The sequence below is a fragment of the Phyllobates terribilis genome, unplaced genomic scaffold, assembly GCF_046119375.1.
Source record: "Phyllobates terribilis strain yellow unplaced genomic scaffold, ASM4611937v1 Scaffold_13__5_contigs__length_258822181, whole genome shotgun sequence".
In the NCBI taxonomy this organism is placed as follows: Eukaryota; Metazoa; Chordata; class Amphibia; order Anura; family Dendrobatidae; genus Phyllobates; species Phyllobates terribilis.
Window position 1 is genome coordinate 214,087,229 of NW_027362773.1, and position 24,772 is coordinate 214,112,000.

General features: G+C 48.1%; 1 protein-coding gene across 1 annotated transcript in view; it reads left to right on the top strand.

Annotated features, from left to right (window-relative positions):
• The first annotated feature begins 270 nt into the window (after positions 1-270).
• The window catches only part of LOC141173648 (IST1 homolog), a 42,170-nt gene continuing 17,668 nt past the window's right edge, over positions 271-24,772 (top strand). Inside the window, exons 1-5 of the mRNA XM_073657949.1 lie at positions 271-966; positions 1,173-1,275; positions 21,439-21,619; positions 21,850-21,937; positions 23,748-23,831. Coding sequence (XP_073514050.1) covers positions 1,188-1,275; positions 21,439-21,619; positions 21,850-21,937; positions 23,748-23,831 — 441 coding nt within the window. The 5' untranslated portion in view covers positions 271-966; positions 1,173-1,187. The remainder of the gene's footprint in view (positions 967-1,172; positions 1,276-21,438; positions 21,620-21,849; positions 21,938-23,747; positions 23,832-24,772) is intronic.

A 24,772-nucleotide genomic window follows, 5' to 3' on the forward strand; every position in this document is an offset into this window, starting at 1 on the left:
AGAGAAACGTCAGGGTCTGTACCTTGTATTCATTTTAATGACGTGTGACCTTCTCGTTGGAGAACATGTAAGTGCTCCCTCATTTCTGGGATCGGTCTGGACTTTACAATTCTGATATGACAAACTTCTATAAAATACACATTCAGCTCTGCTACATCGGCCTCAAGAATAAAACGTTCGTTCATCAGATTTTGTCTGACAATGCACCCATTGTGTCACATCTCCTCCTGCTGTTGAAATGTCAGCTTCAGTCACCAGGCCGCTGTATTCTTACTGTGGCTGGCACTGGTTATGGGGGAGACTTCGGGACCAGAAGCTCTGGGCATCACAGGCTTTGTCCAGCGACTGGGACAAGGGTGGCTGGAACCTGTAGTTCCATCCAGTCTGGCAGTATGGGTCTGTGCTGTCCAGCTGGAGAAATCAGGTCCCTGCTTTGGCCAATAGGACAGCACTACACCCTATTTGTTTCCGATTCATCAATTGCGACTTTCTCTGAAAAACTGCACTTTTTTTTGCCGCAAATGTACTCCAGTCCCCACCCCTTAAAGTGATTTTATGCACATCTGAAATGTTGCCACATTTTAGTGAACTTGTCACTTCTTTTGCGCTAAAAAGTTGCAAAAAAAAAAGCTTGAAGAGAAAAATAAAGAGCGTTTAAATTCTATGAAAAATTCATGAACTTGGCGCAAATTGAAGAGTTTGGAACCAAAATTGCTAACGAACATCACAAGTAAAAAGAAAAAAGGATCTTAACAAAAAAGCATCACTTACAAAAATAACTTACTGAATGGAAGTGATGACATTGCAACAAGTTTATAATAAAAGCTGAAAAAGTCCCAAGAACTTTACGCTTTGTTTGCAGAGTTTTGTTAGTATTGGGCAGGATCCAGTCAGACTACCTGAGAAAGCGCTGGAATTTACTCTTCATTTCTGTAGGTTCTTTCTGCTGAGCGGACGCATGTGCAGGTAAGATTCTTCAAATTACTTTAAACTTAAAACTTTCAAATGACAAAATGTTAAAAAAAATAGTTAAATATCAAAAGGCCCTCCCTCCAAAATAGTAAATACCATATATACTGTATATGTGGAGCAAATTGGTAATGACTCCTTTGGGAGCCGTAATGGAGGCTGAGTTATCAACTTACAAAAAAGTTTTACATTTTTTTTTCTAGTAAGGAAAAGGAAAGATGTTCGGTTCAAGTTTCAAAGCCGATCATCTTCGTAGTAATCTGAAGCTCGCCATTACTAGGCTGAAGATGCTGGTGAATAAGAAAAGTAAGGAAAACTTTTTTCTTTTATTGTCAAATGTTTTAATTATTTGACGGTAGTAAAAAGAGGGGTAAAAGTGGAGACAAGGGGCGCAGAGTCTAAGTGTAGATGAATATGTGCATTTGCCACAACAATGTTTCTTTTTTGCACTCACCCTGTAGATGTCTTTTGTTTTCACTCAAATGATCGGTATAATGGATCAGATCTTTGCAATCCTCCGGTCTGCAGCACAAATGCGGGAACTATGTCAGCCCTGGTATAAGGCTTGCATGTTGGATAGTGTAGTGGAAAGAACGTTTCCCTTATTCGGCGCTTCTGGAGCATAAGTATGGTTAAAGATGAATTCTTTTTCTAAATATCAGATTTCTTCGAACATTTTTCTAAGAATTAATTAATTATTTGGGAATGGATTAAATACCGAATGGGGTAAACTCGGGGACACAGTGATTATATACAGATGGGGGATGTATGGTCAGGGGCACAGTGATTATATACAGATGGGGGGTGTATGGTCATGAGCACAGTGATTATATACAGATGGGGGGTGTATGGTCAGGGGCACAGTGATTATATACAGATGGAGGATGTATGGTCAGGGGCACAGTGATTATATACAGATGGGGGGTGTATGGTCAGGGGCACAGTGATTATATACAGATGGAGGGTGTACGGTCAGGGGCACAGTGATTATATACAGATGGGGGATGTACGGTCAGGAGCACAGTGATTATATACAGATGGGTGGTGTATGGTCAGGGGCACAGTGATTATATACAGATGGGGGGTGTATGGTCAGGAGCACAGTGATTATATACAGATGGGGGGTGTATGGTCAGGGGCACAGTGATTATATACAGATGGGTGGTGTATGGTCAGGGGCACAGTGATTATATACAGATGGAGGGTGTACGGTCAGGGGCACAGTGATTATATACAGATGGAGGGTGTACGGTCAGGGGCACAGTGATTATATACAGATGGAGGATGTATGGTCAGGGGCACAGTGATTATATACAGATGGAGGATGTATGGTCAGGGGCACAGTGATTATATACAGATGGAGGATGTATGGTCAGGGGCACAGTGATTATATACAGATGGAGGATGTATGGTCAGGGGCACAGTGATTATATACAGATGGGGGTGTATGGTCAGGGGCACAGTGATTATATACAGATGGAGGATGTATGGTCAGGAGTACAGTGATTATATACAGATGGGGGATGTATGGTCAGGAGCAGAGTGATTATATACATATGGGGGATGTATGGTCAGGAGCAGAGTGATTATATACATATGGGGGTATACGGTCAGGAGCACAGTGATTAGGACGCCAGGGAGAGATGACTAGCCCAGGGGATGGGGATGACTCGGTACCCGGGCCTTTGCCTGGCCTTTGGGGATGTCGCAGTGGTCGGCTCCTGGGCCCGTACTCTGAGGTCACTCTTTAAAAATGGGGATTGTTTGTTAATTTTATGAAAGTTTGTGACGCCACCTGTGGTTCCTGGTGGGAATCACCAGCGCTGCGGCAGTCCACTGAGGCCGGTGATAAGGCTGCTCGATGGTATAGCACCCCACAGGTGGAGCTAGGCCTCAGGGCAGCAGGGTTGTAAGGATGCAGGACAGATGGGACCCAGACGGGTCAGAGCAAGAACAGGGACAGACACGATGGTCACTTCAGTACCTTTTACTGATGGAGATTCAGGTACATCCCGGAGCACTGTAGGGTGAAGGGTGCATATCAGGATCCTCCCCAATGAGCGAGTGTAAAGCCTCCTGTTTCTTGCCTCTGCGTAATAAGTTTCTGACCTGACAGAGATAAAGTTAGGCCTAGCTCCAGGCCTGTGCTGGCTGACCTTGTGGTAGGGCCTTTTCTTGGAGTACACGCTCCTCAGCTTGCGGGGCCTGTGTGTCTCCTGGCTTTGTTACGTATCAGCACTTTAGCGATCCTGGGACCTGTAGTTCTCCAGGGATTACGGTTATGCCTTACTGGGTCATAGAGATCCCGGTAAGCTCGGACCCGGTGTCCGGTAAATTCTTCGGGGTGAGCTGGTTAAGCTCCTCTGCCCCTATGTACTAACTCTCCATTCGCCTTCGGCCTACTCGGGCCCTCACTAGGCTACTCACACTAACGGCAGCTTGCCGCGCTTCACCGATCTTATGGCACCGGCACACCTAAAGCTCACTATTCTGAGCTACGACTGAGTCTTAGTCTGGATGAGCTCCACTGCAGGCTAGCAACTGCTCTGTCCTCTGAGGTAACTCTTCTCAGACTGTACTGGACTCAACTGCTAAACCAGACTGAACTAGACTGAACTGCCTGGCTCCGCCTTCCCTATTTATACCCCTAACGGGATCCCTCTGCTGGTCTGAGGTGGAAGGTGGAGATGTGTGAATGTTTATGGGGGCCTCTTGTGGAGGAATCCATCAATGCACTCTTCTAGGATCTGTGATACCAAGCTCAGCTGGGCGTCACATTCCCCCCTAGCAAAGATCAGCACTCCCGGGCTGAAGTACATTTTATAAAACAATAAGAAACATGAACAATGCAATAACTCTTCCCTTTAAGGGAGGCACCAAGCTTAAACGTTGCATAACAAAAACATAAACAGGTACAAAGCGTCCTCAGAATTCAAGTCTCTTTTGGTGAGGTTCCCAGACAGGATGTCCATCTCACAGGGAAGAGTACTTGGTGGTTTGAGGGACCTGTCCCAAACGCTCAACATAGGCCCTGGGGTGGCTGCAGGGCATGAAGATCCAGAGTTGGACCTCCAGTAGAGCCACTCCACACAGGTTTTACTTCTGAGGTCACCTATAAGGGCACTCCAGGGAGCGCAATTATATACAATGAATAGTTTTTGGGCTGCACACAGTCCTCAGCCATGGAGTTCTTAGATAAATGAGGAAGTAAATAGATAAAGTGTCCATATCACTTAAACTGTTCTGTTATAAGCAAAGCACAAAATAATATACTTATGCATGAAAATACACAATAATTCAGTACAATCATACACAATACCCCAGGGGTAAGTATCTACACTTGTCAGAAGGTTAACTATTTTTACTCAGTGTATCTGACAGGCTGTTTACCTCTAGTACTATGTGTAGATCTGCGTAGTGCGGGGGTCCGTGTGTTATCAGAGTCTGTATTGTCAATTACCCTACCTGTTCTACGTGTGACTAAGTTGTAAAACTGCCTTAACCTCTGTCTGGGACTGGCAAGTTCACCATTGGCTGGGCCCTCTGGCTCTGTTCCAACTGGGGATCCTTCTTCCAGGGATTCTGCTTGAGCAGGCTCTTTTGCAGCACTTATAGGTTCTTCTTGCTGTGGGTAGAAGGTGATTACAAGGATGACTACTGCTCCTCCTAGTTGAGGCCAATCTGCCGGGAAATCTCCTAAGTCAGTGTGGATCACTGCTTCTTTGGGTTCCTCCGGTTTGGTGAGAGGCGCTTCTTCTTGAGGTTTTAGTAGGTCTGGACACAACTTTAGGTGGTCCCTGGACACTGTTGCAGACGTTCTTCCTCCATCTCGACTAATTAAGCAGGTCTTATTATTATCGAATCTTGAATTCAACAGAGTGTAGGGTTCTTTTTCCCACTGGTCGTCAAGTTTGTGGTTTCGTCTTTTCCTTTTCAATACTACTTCACCAGGTGTGAAGGGTTCTGCGGGCGCGTTTTTGTTGTAGTGCGCCTCCTGCTTTTCTCTCACCCGAGTGAGACTGTCCTCGACACAGGCCTGTACCCTCCTGTACTGCTCCTGTCTGGTCGTGTCCCTGTCCTCAGTGGTCATATCAGCTCCAGGCTCAACAACACCAAGCTCCAGGTCCATGGGCAGCTTTCCTGGCCTTGCCCACATGAAATATGCCGCAGTGCAATTGGTGGAACTTACTGGTATATGATTATACAGATCTACTAGATCAGGTAATAGGTCTGGCCACTGGTTTCTTTCCTCAAGTGGTATGGTCTTTAGCAGGTCAATGATGATGTTGTTCATCTTCTCACAGAGACCATTGGTTTGTGGGTGGTACGGTGTAGTTCTTATCTTTTTACAGCCGTAGAGATGGTGTGGCGCCCCTGAGGGTTTGACCGCCACAGGGATGCTGCACCTCTTTAATGGGGTGTAGTGTTCCTCCTCTGAGGTAAGAACAGTGCGATGGTCAGGACCCTTCCTTCACATCCAACACCACACTTCTCCCACCAGAGGGGGCTAATAGGCACTAGGTGCTGCCCCTACTGGAAGTTGGGAGACTGGGGATCAAAGAGATAGGGGAACCAACTAGTGGGTGAGGGTGGATGACTGACATTTTAGTGACGCTTTAAATTTCATATTTAATACAAAGCCATTTAGGTTCTGGGTCTTTGGATTGTGATCTCCCACCCTGAACGTGGATCCTGTGTGGACCTGCAGTGTGACGCCCAACTGCGCTTGGTATCACAACTCCTAGAAGGGTGTATTGATGGATTCCTCCACAAGAGGCCTCCATAACCATTCACACATCTCCACCTTCCACCTCAGACCACCAGAGGGAGCCCGTTAGGGATAGATAAATAGGGAAGGTGGAGGCAGGCAGCAGTTAGTCAGAGTTGTTAGTCTAGACTGGAGTCGACAGAGAGCAGAAGGCTGTTGAGAGAGTTCCTGCAGTCAGGAAGCCTGAGAGAGGTCAGTCTGCAGTGGAGTACAGTCCAGACTCAGTTGTAGCTCAGAGCAGTGAGCTTTAGGTGTGCCGGCACCATAAGATCGGTGAAGCGCGGCAAGCTGCCATTAGTGTGAGTAGCCTTGTGAGGGCCCGAGTAGGCCGAAAGCAAGTGAAGAGTTAGTACGTAGGGGGCAGAGGAGCTTAACTGGCTCACCCCGAAGCTGTTACCGGACACCGGGTCCGAAGCTTACCGGGATCTCCACGACCCAGTAAGATAAACCGGAATCCCTGGAGAACTACAAGTCCCAGGATCGCTAAAGTGCTGATACGTAACAGAGCCAGGAGACACATAGGCCCGCAGCTAAGGTGCGTGTACTCCAAGAAAAGGTCCTACCACAAGGTCAGCCAGCACAGGACGGAGACAAAGATAGGCCTAGCTCCAGGCAGGTCAGAAACTTACTACGCAGAGGCAAGAAACAGGAGGCCCAACAACCCGCTCATTGGGGAGGATCCTGATATGCACCCTTCACACTACAGTGCTCCGGGTAGTGCCTGAAATTCCATCAGTAAAAGGTACTGAAGTGACTATCGTGTCTGTCCCTGTTCTTGCTCTGACCCGGCTGGGTCTCGCCTGTCCTGCATTCCCCGTCATACACTGCCCTGAGGCCTAGCTCCACCTGTGGGGAGCTATCCATCGAGCTGCCTTATCACCGGCCTCAGTGGACTGCGCAGCGCTGGTGATCCTCACCAGAAACCACAGGTGGCGTCACGAACTCTTTAATAAAACTTAAACTTTCCACCCTTTTTAAAGGAGAGACCCCAGGGTACGGGCCCGGGAGCCGACCACCGCAACATCTCCAAGGCTAAGGGCCCGGGTAACCGAGTAATCCCCATTCCCCTGGGCTAGTCAGCAGCAGAGGGAGACACGGCCCTCGTACCCTGGCCTTGGGTCGAGGGGCAGGTTGAAGATAATATATGTCTCAGCCCGGTCAAGGACCATGACCAAGAAGGCCCGGAGCTCAGGAGTGTAGCTCCACCGCAAATGGATCCCAGGGGGATGCAGACGGAGCGGTATACGCCACCTGTCCTCGCTATGCTGATCTAGTCAGAGGGATTCCGGCTGCTAGAGGTGTACCGGCCCCCGACACCTGACCTTGCTACTCTACGTCCTGGTCAGGGAAGCCCAGTAGGCCCAGAGGATCCCACCGGGTAACGGAAGGAGCAGAGCTGCCACCCGTACCCTTTTTCTGAACGAAGTCCAGAGGGAGACCCGGCCTATTTACACACACACACACACACACACACACACAGGTACCCGGTCTGAAGTCTAGGAACACTCTGGTGCGGGGTCCTGATTGAACACTGGACTTACTCGGAGGTTGTCGGACCCCCCCGTCGCTGGTGACCACAGAACTCCGCGAGGAGCAGGGAGAAACCTTTCAACTGCACTCTCCACCGTGAGTAAAAACCCTGGAAGTTAACCCCTATGGCCTCCGGACTCTTTATTCCGCATTACACCGCACTATGCAGTACCAGTCCTCCTATACTACAACCCCCTCCTTCCTGTCTCTCTGCCCTGAGGCCCTGCTCCGCCTGTGGGGAGTAGTACCAACGACGGCTGCTATAACACCCTGCCTCAGCGGACTGCAGCAGCGCTGGTGGCCTTCACCAGGTGCCACAGGTGGCGTAGTCGAGATCAGCCACTCAACCCGGATAAGCCCGTACTATCCCTTTTTAATGTGACGGCCCTGGGCACGGAGCGGGTCCGGGCCACGGCTGCACCCCATGGACAACATAGGACCCGGCTCAGAGTCCCCCATCTCCCAGGGTAGGGCTTTCAGTGCGTCACACAATGGCAGAACTCCTTGAACAACTCAGCCTCAAAGGCCGGGCCTTGGTCCATCAGCACCTGCTCAGGGTATCCATGGGGTCTGCAGAAATACGCTTGGAACGTCTTTGCTGCTGTCTCTGCCGTCAGGTCTTTGACGGGGGAGACCACCAGGAAACGTGAGTAGTGATCCACCATGGTCAGAGCATAAGAGTACCCTGACCTGCTGGGGGACAGCTTGACATGGTCCAGGGCCACGATCTCCAGGGGTCGAGTCGTCTTGATGGGTTGCAGGGGTGCCTTCTGGCTGCTGTAGTCCTTTCTTCTGAGGCTACAGGGTCCACAGTCTCGGCACCACCGCTCAATGGAGCTGCGCATTCCTACCCAGTAGAATCGACACTTCAGCAGGGTCTCTAGCTTTTTCCCGCCAAAGTGCCCCGCCTGATCGTGGTAGGCCTCCAACACCATCTGGATGTCTGTCTTGGGGACCACTATCTGCCATACCATCTCATGGGTTTTTGGATTGACGTACCTCCGGCACAGCTTCTCACAGTAGATAAACAGCCGGCTTCTCTCGTTCCACAGCTGCTTTGCTTGCAGAGACGTGTCTTTTTCCAGGGAGGAACCTTCTTGGGTTATCAGCTCCTTAATGCGGCTGACAACCGGGTCACTGTCCTGGGTCTCTTTCCAGCTGTGGTGAGGCAGGGGGTTTAACGTCGTTCCACGCTGCCTCCTGGAGGCTCGTTGCTCGTGGATCATCCCATTCCGGTGAAAGGCAGGTAGCTCAATATCTTTCAGGTCATCCACTTCTTCTTCTGTGTCTGACTGGTGAGGCATCCTGGACAGGGCATCGGAGTTGGCATTCTTGCGGCCCGCCCGGTATTTAATTGTGAATTGATCATTTGACAGCCGAGCCATCCATCGTTGTTCCAGTGCTCCTAGCTTAGCTGTTTCAAGATGGGTCAAGGGGTTGTTATCAGTGAAGGCAGTGAACTTACTGGAGGCCAGGTAGTGCTTAAACCTTTCAGTGATGGCTCAGACCAAGGCCAGGAACTCCAACTTAAAGCTGCTATAGTTCTCTGAGTTCCTCTCGGTCGGGCGGAGCTTCCTGCTTGCATATGCGATTACTTTCTCTTAGCCATTCTGCTTCTGACTTAAGACCGCTCCCAGTCCTTCGTTGCTGGCATCTGTATACAGCAGGAACGGTTGGCTGTAGTCAGGGTAGGCTAGGATCTCATCACCTGTCAAGATCTCCTTCATCTCCTGAAACGATTCGGCTTGCTCCTTACCCCAGTGGAATGGGGGGTTTCTGCCTTTGGGAGACTGCCCTACCTGGAGGTCTTGCAGAGGAGCTGCTTTTTTGGTGTAGTCTTTTACAAACCTCCGGTAGTATCCTGCTAGTCCCAAGAACTGACGCACCTCCTTGAGGTTCTTCGGCTCTGGCCACTTCTGGATGGCAGTGACTTTCTCCGGGTCTGGTGCTACCCTTCCAGACTGACAATGTGCCCCAGGTACTGTACCTTTTTCTTGAGCAGGTGGCACTTTGAGGGCTTCAGCTTCATCCCGTACCGGGACAGTGACTCAAAGACCTCTGCCAGGTGCTTCAAGTCATCCTCGTACGTTTTGGGGTACACTATCACGTCATCCAGGTATAGTAACACAGTCTCGAAGTTGCGGTGTCCCAGGCAGCACTCCATAAATCTCTGGAACGTTCCGGGGGCATTGCAGAGTCCAAACGGCATACTATTGAACTCGCAGAGTCCCATCGGGGTGGTGAAGGCCGTCTTCTCCCGATCCTCCTCAGCCACAGATACTTTCCAGTACCCACTAGTGAGGTCAAGGGTGGAAAAGTAATTTGCAGACTTCAAAGCAGCTAGGGACTCCTATGCATGGTAAAGGGTATGCATCTTTATGTGTAATGCGATTTACTTGTCGGTAATCTACACACATTCTCATGCTCCTGTCCTTTTCCTAACTAGCACTAGGGGAGCTGCCCAGGGACTACAACTATCCCTTAATACCCCCGCCTTTCTCATGTCGTGCAACATTTCCTTAGCCTTCTGGTAGTGTGCTGGTGGTATAGGCCTGTAACGTTCTTTGATGGGTGGATGATCACCTGTGGGGATATGATGTTGAACCCCCTTAATCCTCCCGAAGTCAAGTGGATGTTTACTGAACACCTGCGCGTATTCTTGAACCACCCGGTGTACACCCTGTTTCTGATGGGCAGGAGTGGTGTCTGTCCCAACATGGAGCTGTTGACACCCGTCCTCCACCTGGGTTGCAGGGTCATTATCCTCCACTTCGTCTGGTGAAGTTAAGGACTCCTCCTTGTAAATGCAGTTGTTATTTACAGCACGTAATTTGGCAACAGTGGCATAACGTGGCAATCTGACCTCATCTTCCCCACAGTTGAGAAGAAGGACGGGCACCCTCCCATTGCGTACATCTACCACTCCTCTGGCGGTTAAGAGCGTGGGTCTGTGCTCGGAGCAAAGGGGTTCTATTACCGCCTGGTAGCTTTGTCCTCTAAGACCTATAGCAGCTCTACACCAGATAAGCATTTCACTCATTGGGGGGACCACAATGGGTATGGGGTCCGTCACCCGCACATTACCGATTTCACCTTCTGTTAACCTTACTTGCTGCTGGTACATCAGGACTCGGATCTCCTTCTGCAGCGCCCTCCTCTGTCCTGGTCTGGCAGTGTCAGCTATCTGTTGGAGCAAGAACACAACTTCTCCCAAACAGTTACCAACAATGTTAGTGCCAAGTACCACATACGGATTGGTGTCATCAGGATTTGTCTCTACTACAATTAGCCCGTGGTCCTTCAGCTCCACTCTCCCCACCTTTACAGTCACATTCTTAACCCCGATTAGGTTAAGGGGGAGTCCATTTGAGGCATAAACAGAAAGATTTGGAGCTGGCGGACTTAGGTCGTCCATGGACCAGAACCTCTTGTAGAGGACGTCAGGCATTATGGTTACCTCTGATCCTGTGTCCAGCAGAGCGTGCGTCGGGATGCCGTCCAGCACAATGGACAGGAAAGGTCTTAATCCGGCGAACCTGTTGTACCAGTCTGATGGGCCTGGGGAGTTTACTCCTGGGTGTCAGCCCTCGGACCCAGGGTTTTCTCATTTAAAGGACAATTCTGGGCGGTGTGTCCGGTCTTGCGGCAGCGGTAGCAGGTAGTGTCCTTCTGTGGACGGCGCTGGTCACTGGTACTCGTAGAGGGTGGTGTTGTCCTCCTCCTCCTCCTTCGCATCCAGGGGACATCCTCAGGGCTATCGGCTAACAGGCTTTTCCCTCCTTCCTCGGGCTCCGTCCGCAGCTGCAGGGCACTCAGCACAGTGGTCAGGGTTTTGCTCAACTGACGCACTTCAGAGCGCAGACTGTCCAGCTCTCTAGGGGCCGTTGCTGGAACCTTGGCTTCAGCAGCCACTGGGGAAAAGGTGGGTGTAGCAGGCACTGGGGTAGCCCCACCCTGGTAACATTGGATGGCATTTGTTTCCAGGGGCTGCAGTCCTTTTATAGCCATTTCCTTAAGATTGTCAAAGGTGGCATCTGGATGATCCAAGGACCACCAACGCACAGTCCTGCTCTCCTCTGGAGACCTCAGTCCCCAGACAGACTGTTCCTTCAGCATTTTGTTTTTCGTTTTCGATGCTGGTCGGACTAACCTGTTTCAGAGCCCACAGGGCCCCTTGTAGACGCCAGGCGTAGTCCCGAACATTGTCCTCCGGCTGTTGGGAACAGTTGTAGAACCTCATGCGGAGGTCCGCCTCAGTATGATCCTCAAAAACATTCTGTAGCTTTTTAAAGATTGCGGACACTGACTCCTGGTCTGCGGCTGACCATGCTTCCACTTCCCGTTCCGCAGCACCAGTCAGTTGTCCTAATACAACAGCGGCCCTCTGCTTGCCTGTCAGAGTACATGTCCAAAATACCGCATATCTTCCGTTTGAATCCAGACTGGGTATCTGGTTTGCCGTTGTACTGGGGAAGCCACTTTGCTCCAGGAACGCACGGTAGAGTTATGGGAATGACAGGGGTTACAGGCGCTGCTGGTGGAGCGGCCGCTTCGGCATGCTCAGCGTCGGGTGCGGGTTGAACATCAGGGCCGTTAACCGGTATTCCGGCGTTGTGCTGTTCGTTGGACATTCTGGCGCCCCCCCTAGCGAACCGTGACCTACCTTCTTCTCTATCCTTCCGGTAGGCCGCAGCTCCGCAGGTGACGGTCGTCTTCAGGATCTTGCGTCGCTTGCGTCCTACGTCTGAGCGTTCAGCGACGCTCCTTCCAGGACCAGGGGTTTTTTGGTTTAACGTCGAAGCGTGGGGCGTGTCCGGGGCTTCGCGCGCTTTTGCAGGTACGCCCCGCAGTTTCCCGGGGTTACGCCCTTCTTCTCACTCGACGGCCCAACAATGGCGGCAATCTTCACCACAGTTTAATGTACAAAGATTTTAATTAAAGGCGCACAGTACCCGGTGGCAACGGGCATAACACTCCGTCGTTGCAGCGGGCACGCGATTCTGTTCATGACGCCAGGGAGAGATGACTAGCCCAGGGGATGGGAATGACTCGGTACCCGGGCCTTTGCCTGGCCTTTGGGGATGTTGCGGTGGTCGGCTCCCGGGCCCGTACCCTGAGGTCACTCTTTAAAAAGGGGGATTGTTTGTTAATTTTATGAAAGTTCGTGACGCCACCTGTGGTTCCTGGTGGGAATCACCAGCGCTGCGGCAGTCCACTGAGGCCGGTGATAAGGCAGCTCGATGGTATAGCTCCCCACAGGTGGAGCTAGGCCTCAGGGCAGCGTATGAGGGGGGATGCAGGACGGAGGGGACCCAGCCAGGTCACAGCAAGAACAGGGACAGACATGATAGTCACTTCAGTACCTTTTACTGATGGAAATTCAGGCACATCCCGGAGCACTGTAGGGTGAAGGGTGCATGTCAGGATCCTCCCCAATGAGCAGGTGTAGGGCCTCCTGTTTCTTGCCTCTGCGTAGTAAGTTTCTGACCTGCCTGGAGCTAGGCCTAACTTTATCTCTGTCCTGTGCTGGCTGACCTTGTGGTAGGGCCTTTTCTTGGAGTACACGCTCCTCAGCTTGCGGGGCCTGTGTGTCTCCTGGCTTTGTTACGTATCAGCACTTTAGCGATCCTGGGACCTGTAGTTCTCCAGGGATTACGGTTATGCCTTACTGGGTCATAGAGATCCCGGTAAGCTCGGACCCGGTGTCCGGTAAATTCTTCGGGGTGAGCTGGTTAAGCTCCTCTGCCCCTATGTACTAACTCTCCATTCGCCTTCGGCCTACTCGGGCCCTCACTAGGCTACTCACACTAACGGCAGCTTGCCGCGCTTCACCGATCTTATGGCACCGGCACACCTAAAGCTCACTATTCTGAGCTACGACTGAGTCTTAGTCTGGATGAGCTCCACTGCAGGCTAGCAACTGCTCTGTCCTCTGAGGTAACTCTTCTCAGACTGTACTGGACTCAACTGCTAAACCAGACTGAACTAGACTGAACTGCCTGGCTCCGCCTTCCCTATTTATACCCCTAACGGGATCCCTCTGCTGGTCTGAGGTGGAAGGTGGAGATGTGTGAATGTTTATGGGGGCCTCTTGTGGAGGAATCCATCAATGCACTCTTCTAGGATCTGTGATACCAAGCGCAGCTGGGCGTCACAATTATATACAGATGGGGGGTGTATGGTCAGGAGCACAGTGATTATATACAGATGGGGGATGTACGGTCAGGAGCACAGTGATTATATACAGATGGGGGGTGTACAATCAGGGGCAAAGTGATTATATACAGATGGAGGATGTATGGTCAGGGGCACAGTGATTATATACAGATGGGGGGGGTGTATGGTCAGGGGCACAGTGATTATAAACATATGGAGGATGTATGGTCAGGGGCGCAGTGATTATATACAGATGGAGGATGAATGGTCAGGGGCACAGTGATTATATACAGATGGAGGATGTATGGTCAGGGGCACAGTGATTATATACAGATGAGGGGTGTATGGTCAGGAGCACAGTGATTATATACAGATGGAGGGTGTACGGTCAGGGGCACAGTGATTATATACAGATGAGGGGTGTATGGTCAGGAGCACAGTGATTATATACAGATGGAGGGTGTACGGTCAGGGGCACAGTGATTATATACAGATGAAGGGTGTACGGTCAGGGGCACAGTGATTATATACAGATGAAGGGTGTACGGTCAGGGGCACAGTGATTATATACAGATGGGGGATGTATGGTCAGGGGCACAGTGATTATATACAGATGGAGGGTGTACGGTCAGGGGCACAGTGATTATATACGGATGGGGGGTGTACGGTCAGGGGCACAGTGATTATATACAGATGGGGGATGTATGTGACTCGCCCCCTGGGCCTAGTGTGGACGTGTGTGGGATACCCGGAGTCGGGTCTCTGGGGGTTGTAGAATCCGTGTCGGTGACCCGGTCCCGTGGTTCAGGGTGGTCAGGCCGATGGCGGTATTTTGTGGGGGTTTTAGATTAATTGTCCGACTACGCCACCCGTGGATTGCGGTCAGCGCGGACCGCCGCTGCAAGGCAGACCGCTGGGTCTGATGGTGTGTGCAGCTGAGGTAGTGTGACTCCCCACGGGAAGAGTGGAGCCCCAGGGCAGTGTAGTTGATGGTGAGGGTGATAGTGCACGGGAGTCCCAGCACTAGTAGTGCTGGTGTGGCGATGAAGCAGGAACGACTCAGAGTCTTTGCAGTGCAGTTCAGGGTCTTTACTGGTGATATTAAGGCAGACCCTCCCGGGAGTACTGGCTAACATAAGGGGCCTGGTCAGTCTGCGAGCAAACAGGAGTTGCCCTGGCCAGGTGGAGTTGTAGGCCTCCCCGTCTATCTGCACTCTTTCTGGCTACCTTGCTGTAAGCGGGTAGAAGTAGCCCACGTCCCTGAGTATACCATGTGGTATACAGATGGGGGGTGTACGGTCAGGGGCACAGTGATTATATACAGATGGAGGGTGTACGGTCAGGGGCACAGTGATTATATACAGATGGGGGGTGTACGGTCAGGGGCACAGTCATTATATACAGATGGAGGGTGTACGGTCAGGAGCACAGTGATTATATACAGATGGAGGGTGTACGGTCAGGGGCACAGTGATTATATACAGATGGAGGGTGTACGGTCAGGGACACAGTGATTATATACAGATGGAGGGTGTACGGTCAGGGGCACAGTGATTATATACAGATGGAGGGTGTACGGTCAGGGGCACAGTGATTATATACAGATGGAGGGTGTACGGTCAGGGGCACAGTGATTATATACAGATGGAGGGTGTACGGTCAGGGGCACAGTGATTATATACAGATGGGGGGTGTACGGTCAGGAGCACAGTGATTATATACAGATGGGGGGTGTACGGTCAGGAGCACAGTGATTATATACAGATGGGGGGTGTACGGTCAGGGGCACAGTGATTATATACAGATGGGGGGTGTACGGTCAGGAGCACAGTGATTATATACAGATGGGGGGTGTACGGTCAGGGGCACAGTGATTATATACAGATGGGGGGTGTACGGTCAGGGGCACAGTGATTATATACAGATGGGGGGTGTACGGTCAGGGGCACAGTGATTATATACAGATGGGGGGTGTACGGTCAGGGGCACAGTGATTATATACAGATGGGGGGTGTACGGTCAGGGGCACAGTGATTATATACAGATGGGGGGTGTACGGTCAGGGGCACAGTGATTATATACAGATGGGGGGTGTATGGTCAGGGGCACAGTGATTATATACAGATGGGGGGTGTATGGTCAGGGGCACAGTGATTATATACAGATGGGGGGTGTATGGTCAGGAGCACTGTGATTATATACAGATGGGGGGTGTATGGTCAGGAGCACTGTGATTATATACAGATGGGGGTGTATGGTCAGGGGCACAGTGATTATATACAGATGGGGGGTGTATGGTCAGGGGCACAGTGATTATATACAGATGGGGGGTGTATGGTCAGGGGCACAGTGATTATATACAGATGGGGGGTGTATGGTCAGGGGCACAGTGATTATATACAGATGGGGGGTGTATGGTCATGAGCACAGTGATTATATACAGATGGGGGGTGTATGGTCAGGAGCACTGTGATTATATACAGATGGGGGTGTATGGTCAGGGGCACAGTGATTATATACAGATGGGGGGTGTATGGTCAGGGGCACAGTGATTATATACAGATGGGGGGTGTATGGTCAGGGGCACAGTGATTATATACAGATGGGGGGTGTATGGTCATGAGCACAGTGATTATATACAGATGGGGGGTGTAAGGTCAGGGGCACAGTGATTATATACAGATGGGGGGTGTATGGTCAGGGGCACAGTGATTATATACAGATGGGGGGTGTATGGTCAGGGGCACAGTGATTATATACAGATGGGGGGTGTATGGTCATGAGCACAGTGATTATATACAGATGGGGGGTGTATGGTCAGGAGCACTGTGATTATATACAGATGGGGGGTGTATGGTCAGGGGCACAGTGATTATATACAGATGGGGGGTGTATGGTCAGGGGCACAGTGATTATATACAGATGGGGGGTGTATGGTCAGGGGCACAGTGATTATATACAGATGGGGGGTGTATGGTCAGGGGCACAGTGATTATATACAGATGGGGGGTGTATGGTCAGGGGCACAGTGATTATATACAGATGGGGGGTGTATGGTCAGGGGCACAGTGATTATATACAGATGGGGGGTGTATGGTCATGAGCACAGTGATTATATACAGATGGGGGGTTTATGGTCAGGAGCACAGTGATTATATACAGATGGGGGGTGTATGGTCAGGGGCACAGTGATTATATACAGATGGGGGGTGTATGGTCAGGGGCACAGTGATTATATACAGATGGGGGGTGTATGGTCAGGGGCACAGTGATTATATACAGATGGGGGGTGTATGGTCATGAGCACAGTGATTATATACAGATGGGGGGTGTATGGTCAGGAGCACTGTGATTATATACAGATGGGGGTGTATGGTCAGGGGCACAGTGATTATATACAGATGGGGGGTGTATGGTCAGGGGCACAGTGATTATATACAGATGGGGGGTGTATGGTCAGGAGCACAGTGATTATATACAGATGGGGGGTGTATGGTCAGGAGCACAGTGATTATATACAGATGGGGGGTGTATGGTCAGGGGCACAGTGATTATATACAGATGGGGGGTGTATGGTCAGGGGCACAGTGATTATATACAGATGGGGGGTGTATGGTCAGGGGCACAGTGATTATATACAGATGGAGGATGTATGGTCAGGAGCACAGTGATTATATACAGATGGGGGGTGTATGGTCAGGAGCACAGTGATTATATACAGATGGGGGGTGTATGGTCAGGGGCACAGTGATTATATACAGATGGGTGGTGTATGGTCAGGGGCACAGTGATTATATACAGATGGGGGGTGTATGGTCAGGGGCACAGTGATTATATACAGATGGGGGGTGTATGGTCAGGGGCACAGTGATTATATACAGATGGGGGGTGTATGGTCAGGGGCACAGTGATTTTATACAGATTCAAATATTTACAATATAATAGCTTCTTGTTGGAAGGAAAATTGTCAGGATGTCATGTGGCTGTCCGGGCATGCTTGTATTTGTAGTTCCTCAACAGCTCGAAATACACAAGTTATATACCACTCCATCTAGATTTTTCGCTTAATAGCTTTGTAGACCCAGTTTGAAAAACAATGCACTGACTCATCATCTGTATCATCGAAATTCCCCTCGAAAAGCGCTTGAACAGGTTGCACTGGACCCTGGAGCGTTCTGTGCACGATACAGACGGCAGAGAAGGGGAACGTCATTTTTAAGACATTTGAAATATTTTAAGGACATCCAAATGTAACATTTTTTTTTGTGTTTTTTGTATATTATTGTTATGTTCATATTAAAGGGAACCTGACAGCCCGAACCACAAACACTGGCTCCATTATCGCACTTTGAAAAATGCATCTCCGAATACTAGTTCAAGAGGCTGGTCCTCAGTGGCTTCTTCCTGCCCCTCTCCCCTAGATTGACAGGTCTGACATAGGGAGAACAAGGAGGAGCCATCTGGTACTGCATCGGACTAGTCAGGTCTGTTCTTTTTGGACGACTTTTCAAAATATGTCTTCTCTGAAACCCTGCAGTGTTTAAGAGAAAAACATACATGGCTGCAATAACGGAGCTGATTCCTGGTTGCACGTGGTTCGGGCAGCATGAATCAGCTGACAGGTTCCCTTTAAACATAGGAAAAAAATACTGCCATCAGGTGGCCAAAGCGACACTGGACACCCATCTTTGAAGAATCGACTCACCTGTCAGCAGGGACGGCTCCAGGTTTTTCTGGGCCCCGGGCGAAAGAGTCTCAGTGGGCCCCTTTAATACATACCACGATTCATGATGCACAGATACCGCATATATATATATATATATATATATATATATATATATATATATATATATATATATATATATATATATATATATATATATATATATATATATATATATATATATATATATATATATATATATATATATATATATATATATATATATATATATATATATATATATATATATATATATATAGTACAATGCAAAGATTTCACTTCTTACATTACATGAGCGATATCTATTGTAAATTCCACAACCAGCGAATCACTCCACACAGAATACTGGCCCCCATATAAGGCCCCATACGGAATACTGGCCCCCATATAAGGCCCCATGCGGAATACTGGCCCCCATATAAGGCCCCATGCGGAATACTTGGCCCCCATATAACGCTCCATACAGGATACTGGCCCCCATATAATGTTGCATGCAGGCTGTTACCCCCCACATAATGCCCCATACAGGCTGCCCCCCCCCTTATAATGCTCCATGCAGGCTGTTCCCCCCACATAATGCACAGTCAAGGCTGTCCCCCCCCCCCTTATAATGCCCCATGCAGGCTTTTCCCCACCTTATAATGCCCCATGCAGGCTGTCACCCCTCCTCTTTGTAATGCCCCATGCAGGATGTACCCTCCCCTCTTTATAAGGCCCCATGCAGGATATCACCCCCCCTCTTTATAATGCCCCATGCAGGATGTCACCCCCTCTCTTTATAATGCCCCATGCAGGATGTCACCCCCTCTCTTTATAAATGCCCCATGCAGGATGTTACCCCCTCTATTTATAATGCCCCATGCAGGATGTCACCCCCTCTCTCTATAATGCCCCATGCAGGATGTCACCCCCCCTCTCTTTATAATGCCCCATGCAGGATGTCACCCCCCCTCTCTTTATAATGCCCCATGCAGGATGTCACCCCCCTCTCTTTATAATGCCCCATGCAGGATGTCACCCCCCCTCTCTTTATAATGCCCCATGCAGAATGTCACCCCCCCTCTTTATAAGGCCTCATGCAGGATGTCACCCCCCCTCTCTTTATAATGCCCCATGCAGGATGTACCCCCCCTCTTTATAAGGCCTCATGCAGGCTGTCACCCCCTCTCTCTATAATGCCCCATGCAGGATGTCACCCTCCCTCTCTTTATAATGCCCCATGCAGGATGTCAACCCCCTCTCTTTATAATGCCCCATGCAGGATGTCACCCCCCCTCTCTTTATAATGCCCCATGCAGGATGTCACCCCCCCTCTCTTTATAATGCCCCATGCAAGATGTCACCCACCCCATATTATGCCCCATGCAGGATGTCACCCCCCCATATTATGCCCCATGCAGGATGTCACCCCCCCATATTATGCCCCATGCCTCCATACATTAAAAAAAAAAAAAAAAAAATCAAATACTCACCTCCCTCCTCCTCACCTGCTGCCCACTGCTCGGGTCCGGACTCCAGCGTTGCCGGTGTCGTCCCGCTCTGCGCTCCCTGTGACGGCTTAGGGGAGCGCGCGGTGGAAAGACGTCACCGCGCCCTCTGACCTGAGACGTCACAGGGAGCGCAGAGCAGGAAGACAGCGGATCTGCGGAGGCACGGGGAGGGGTAAGTATCCGGCTGCCGGGGCCCTGAGCAAGCGGAGGAGAAGGGCGAGCGCTGACACCACTCTCCTCCGCCCATAGCCCAGCGGGGTGCGCGACTGCCAGTGGGCCCCCCCTGCCTGCTCAGGGCCCCTGCCCTGCCTGTCAGCCTGCAGTGAAAGCAAAGAGGTATTATGCTAAAAGTATTCAGCCACCAGCTATTCCTCCCAAGACCCTTACCCCTGAGGGTGAGTGTGTTTTTTAATATCTGCGTCTGCTTATCTCGGTTAAGAAAAAAAAGACTTGGGAATTTAATCTTTTTCTACATTCGTGGTGATTCAGGGTGCCCCCATAAAAACATCAAAAATCATTGGTTTGGGCGGCTTTACTCTTTATGCCAAGTTCACATAGAGCTTTTTGAGGAGTATTTTAGAGTAAATCTGCTACTAAAAAAACACCTTCAAAAAGGAAAACTTTTCCTATTTATTTTTTTTTTTGAGTATTTTGTTTCCCAAAGAAAAAAAAGTGCATATCACTCGATGAAATCCACTCCAAAGGGGGCTGCAAAAACACTAAAAACTCGTCCAAAAGCACTTCAGGAAAAGAGAAACTCACCCAAAAAGGAGCGTTTTTTTTTAAGCTGTTTCCGCGTGAAAAATTCAATATTTTTGGACACTTCAAGGATCTCTGTATGAATGCCACCAAATAAATACAACCCCTGGCAAAAACTATGGAATCACCGGGCTCGGAGGATGTTCATTCAGTTGTTTAATGTTGTTGCAAAAAAGCAGATCACAGACATGGCACAAAACTAAAGTCATTTCAAATGGCAACTTTAGGGCTTTAAGAAACACTAAAAGAAATCAAGATAAAAAATGTGGTACTCAGTAAGGGTAATTTTTTTCTGACCAACCAGAGGGGAAAAAATTATATAATCACTCAATTCTGAGTAAAAAATTATGGAATCATGAAAAACAAAAGAACACTCCAATACATCACTAGTATTTTGTTGCACCACCTCTGGCTTTAATAACAGCTTGCAGTCTCTGAGGCATGGACTTAATGAGTGCCTTTAACAACCTTCCCATGTTGTTTGTAATTGGTCCAGATTTTAGACACAGCTGACTGTGAACAACCAACATCTTTTGCAGCATTGCGTGATAATTTACCTTCTTTTAAGAGTTTGATAATACTCTCCTTTGTTTCAATTGACATCTCTCGTGTTGGAGCCATGATTCATGTCAGTCCACTTGGTGCAACAGCTCTCCAAGGTGTGATCACTCCTTTTTAGATGCAGACTAACGAGCAGATCTAATTTGATGCAGGTGTTAGTTTTGGAAATGAAAATTTACAGGGTGATTCCATCATTTTTTCCTCAGAATTGAGTGATTCCATCATTTTTTCCCTCTGCTTGGTCTATAAAAAATTACCATTACTGAGTACCACATTTTTAATCTTGATTTCTGTTAGTGTTTCTTAAAGCCATAAAGTTGCCATTTGAAATGACTTTAGTTTTGTGCCATGTCTGTGATCTGCTTTTTTTTCAACAACATTAAACAACTGAATGAACATCCTCCGAGCCCGGTGATTCCATAATTTTTGCCAGGGGTTGTAGTACTCCAATATGGTTTCTATATTTTTCCCTCTGTTTCCAGATGAATTGGTCCAGAAGACAAGGAAGGAGATATCAGATTATTTAGAAGCTGGGAAACGTGGGAATGCTCAGATCCTGGTGGAACACGTTATCCGAGAAGATTATACAATAGAAGTCTTGGAGATTCTGTATTTATACTGTCAACTTCTCCTAGAAAGACTGGAATTTATAAAAACAATGAAGTAAGTCTGAAGCCAGGCACCATAGTAGCAATGTGACAAGAAAAAGGGGTACTAGAGGTGGTGCGTATTTTGCTATAGTTCTTTCTCTGGGAAACAGCTCCTTCCACGTTTTTCCTAAAATCTCTACACGGTCAAATTTTAATTAACATGACAATTTTTTTGATATTTTTTGTAACACTTTAATTACTCTCATACTAAGTAATAATATGAACATGTTGCCTTCTGTGTAGGGAAATAAGCCCGGAGCTGGAGGAAGCCGTGTCCGGTGTGGTTTGGTGCGCTCCACGTTTTGAGGCGGAAATTCCAGAACTGAAGCCAGTGAGTAATAGAATATCTGCACTTTTTTTTTGTTAGGATGTATCTCTGGAAGAAAGTTTTTAAAATTTTGCCATAACCAAGTGTCAGGGTTATGGAAAAAAGGTTGAAAAATATTCACACACATAAAGAAATATTTTTCCACATTTTTCATGTTACACCCACAAAGGAAATGATACATGGTTTTCTAATTATTTTAAACATATAAATTTGAAAATTGTGACATATATTTGTATTCAGCCCCCCCTGAGACAATACTTTGTAGGACCACCTTTCGCTGCAATTACTGCTGCAGTCTTTTGGGGTATGTCTCTACCAGCTTTGCACATCTAGAGGTTATATTTTGCCCCTTCTTCTTTGCACAGTCTCTCTTGCTCAGTGAGATTGGACACACATGAATATGCTGTGATCTAAACCATCCATTGTAGCTCTGGCTGGATGTTTAGGATCGTTGTCCTGCTGGAAGATGAACCTATGCCCCAGTTTCAGGTCTTTTACAGTTTTTCTCCAGGATTGTCCTGTATTTAGCTCCATCCATCTTCCCATCAACTTTGACCAGCTTCCCTGCCCCCGCTGAAGAAAAGCCACCCCAATGCATGATGCTGCCACCACCATGTTTGACGGTGGGAATGGTGTTTTCAGGGTGATGTGCAGTGTTAGTTTTCCACAATACATAGCATTTTGCATTTAGTCCAAAAGGTTCTCCTTTGGTGTCATCTGACCAGAGTCCATTCTTCCACATTCTAGCTGTGTCCCCTAAATGGCTTTTTATAAACTGCAAATGGGACTTATAATGGCTTGCTTTAAAAAAATGGCTTTCTTTTTGCCACTCTTCAATGATTTGTGGAGTATACGACTAATTGTTGTCCTGTGGATAGAATTCTACCACCTGACCTATGGATCTCTGCAGCTCCTCCAGAGTGACCATGGACCTCTTGGCTGCTTCTCTAATCAGTGCTCTCCTTACTTGAGATGTCAGTTTAGATAGACGGACATGTCTTGGTCGGTTTGCACTTTCGCCATACTCCTTCCATTTTTGAATAATAGATTGAACAGTGCTCCATGAGATGTTCAGAGTTTGTGCTATTTTTTTTATAACCTAACCCTGCTTTACTCTTCTCCACAACTTTATCCCTGACCTGTCTGGTGGGCTCCTTGGTTTTCATGATGCTACTTGATCCCTAATGTTCTCAAGCAAACCTCTGAGGCCTTCACAGAATATCTGTAGTTATAATGAGATAAAATTTCACACGGGTGGACTTCATTTACTAATTATGTGACTTCTGGAGGCAATTGGTCATTCAGGATTTTATTTAGAGGTATCAGACTACAGGTAGCTGAATACAAATGCAAAGCACAATTTTCAGATTTATGTATTTTTTTAAAATAATTAGAAAACCATGTATCATTTCTTTTACACTTCACAAACATTTGCCACTTTGAGTTGGTATCACATAAAATTTCAATAAGTTTGTGGGTGTAACGTGAAAAAATATGGAAAAGTTGACGGGGTATGAATACTTTTTCAAGGCACTGTATCACACAAAGCCAACATGCTGTAATTTCCACCTGCAAATAGAAGCATTGCAATGTGTCTTTACTGTGACAGTTGTGGAAGGGTGCAGCCCCGGTATGAAGAGTAGGATCGCTGGTATCCGAAATCTCCCTGGAATAGGAAACATTTGTAAATTCTGTATTTTAAATATTTAATTACTTTTTCATTAGATTTTTGCCAAGAAGCATAAAAAATGTCAAAGCAGAGATGACTGGATTGTATTTTTGCAGGAAATGATCTGTTCTGTGCACTTTACAGGTCTCTAGTCAGTTGTGTAACAAGTATGGAAAAAAGTTTGGCAAGCTGTGCAAAAAGGGTAAAGCCGAATCCATCAGTCGGAAAGTAAGTGCCAAATTTAGGGGGGATGTATCAGTCACGCGTTTTGAGATAGACAAGATCCATGGTACAGACATATACAGTATATTATACCTTGTTCTCCATTTCACTAATTTTTCCCCAAATTGTGCATTCCTGCAGTTTGCAGCCTTATTGAAATGTCTCCGGTGGCGCAGTTATTTGCACTGTGTTAATGCATTATCCTCATGGTCTACTTGACTTGGACAATGCCTTTATGTTATGGTTGATCAATGATTGATTGATCACAGGGTGTCCCACTGCTCAGCCCTCCAGTAATTTATTAGTCAACTGGAAAGCAAGTGCTCAATTTCCTTGCAGCACCATCACAGGAGAGATAAAGTATTACACAGTGTCTGTCATGGGTTTACCGCGACAGAGAGGGGCTAGAAGACCGCTGTGTCTGATTTCTCATACTCTTGCACGAATCAGAAGCACTTCACCTTCATGTTAAACAGTGCAGGTTTCTGATAGCAGTGCAGTGGTTAATTTGTTCAGTTGAGAGCTTCTGAGCTTTCCTGCATTGTTGGTCTCAGCTGTACAGTGTTGGCCACTCCTCTCTGCTATATATACTCGCCTCTGACAATCAGGGATTGCCAGTGTTAGTTTCATACTGCCTGGTTATGGAGTTGAATGAGTTAGTTATTTGAAGAGGCATTTAGAGGTTTGTTCTAAAGACTATTGCTTGGTGATTAGTCTGTGTGTACATCCTCATCATCTCCTATTTGGTTTTTCCTTTCTTTACTTCCCAGTGTTCCACTCTGTTTGTGAGTGCATATTTGTATTATTGGTATTTTCATTTATCCCTGTACGTCTTCCCTTTCTAGTCTTGTTTGTGTATTCTCATACACTACAACTCCCCATTTCCCTAGGTGGGGGAAGGGACCGATAAGAACTGGTTTATGAGCTCAGCAAGGCATGTAGCCTCG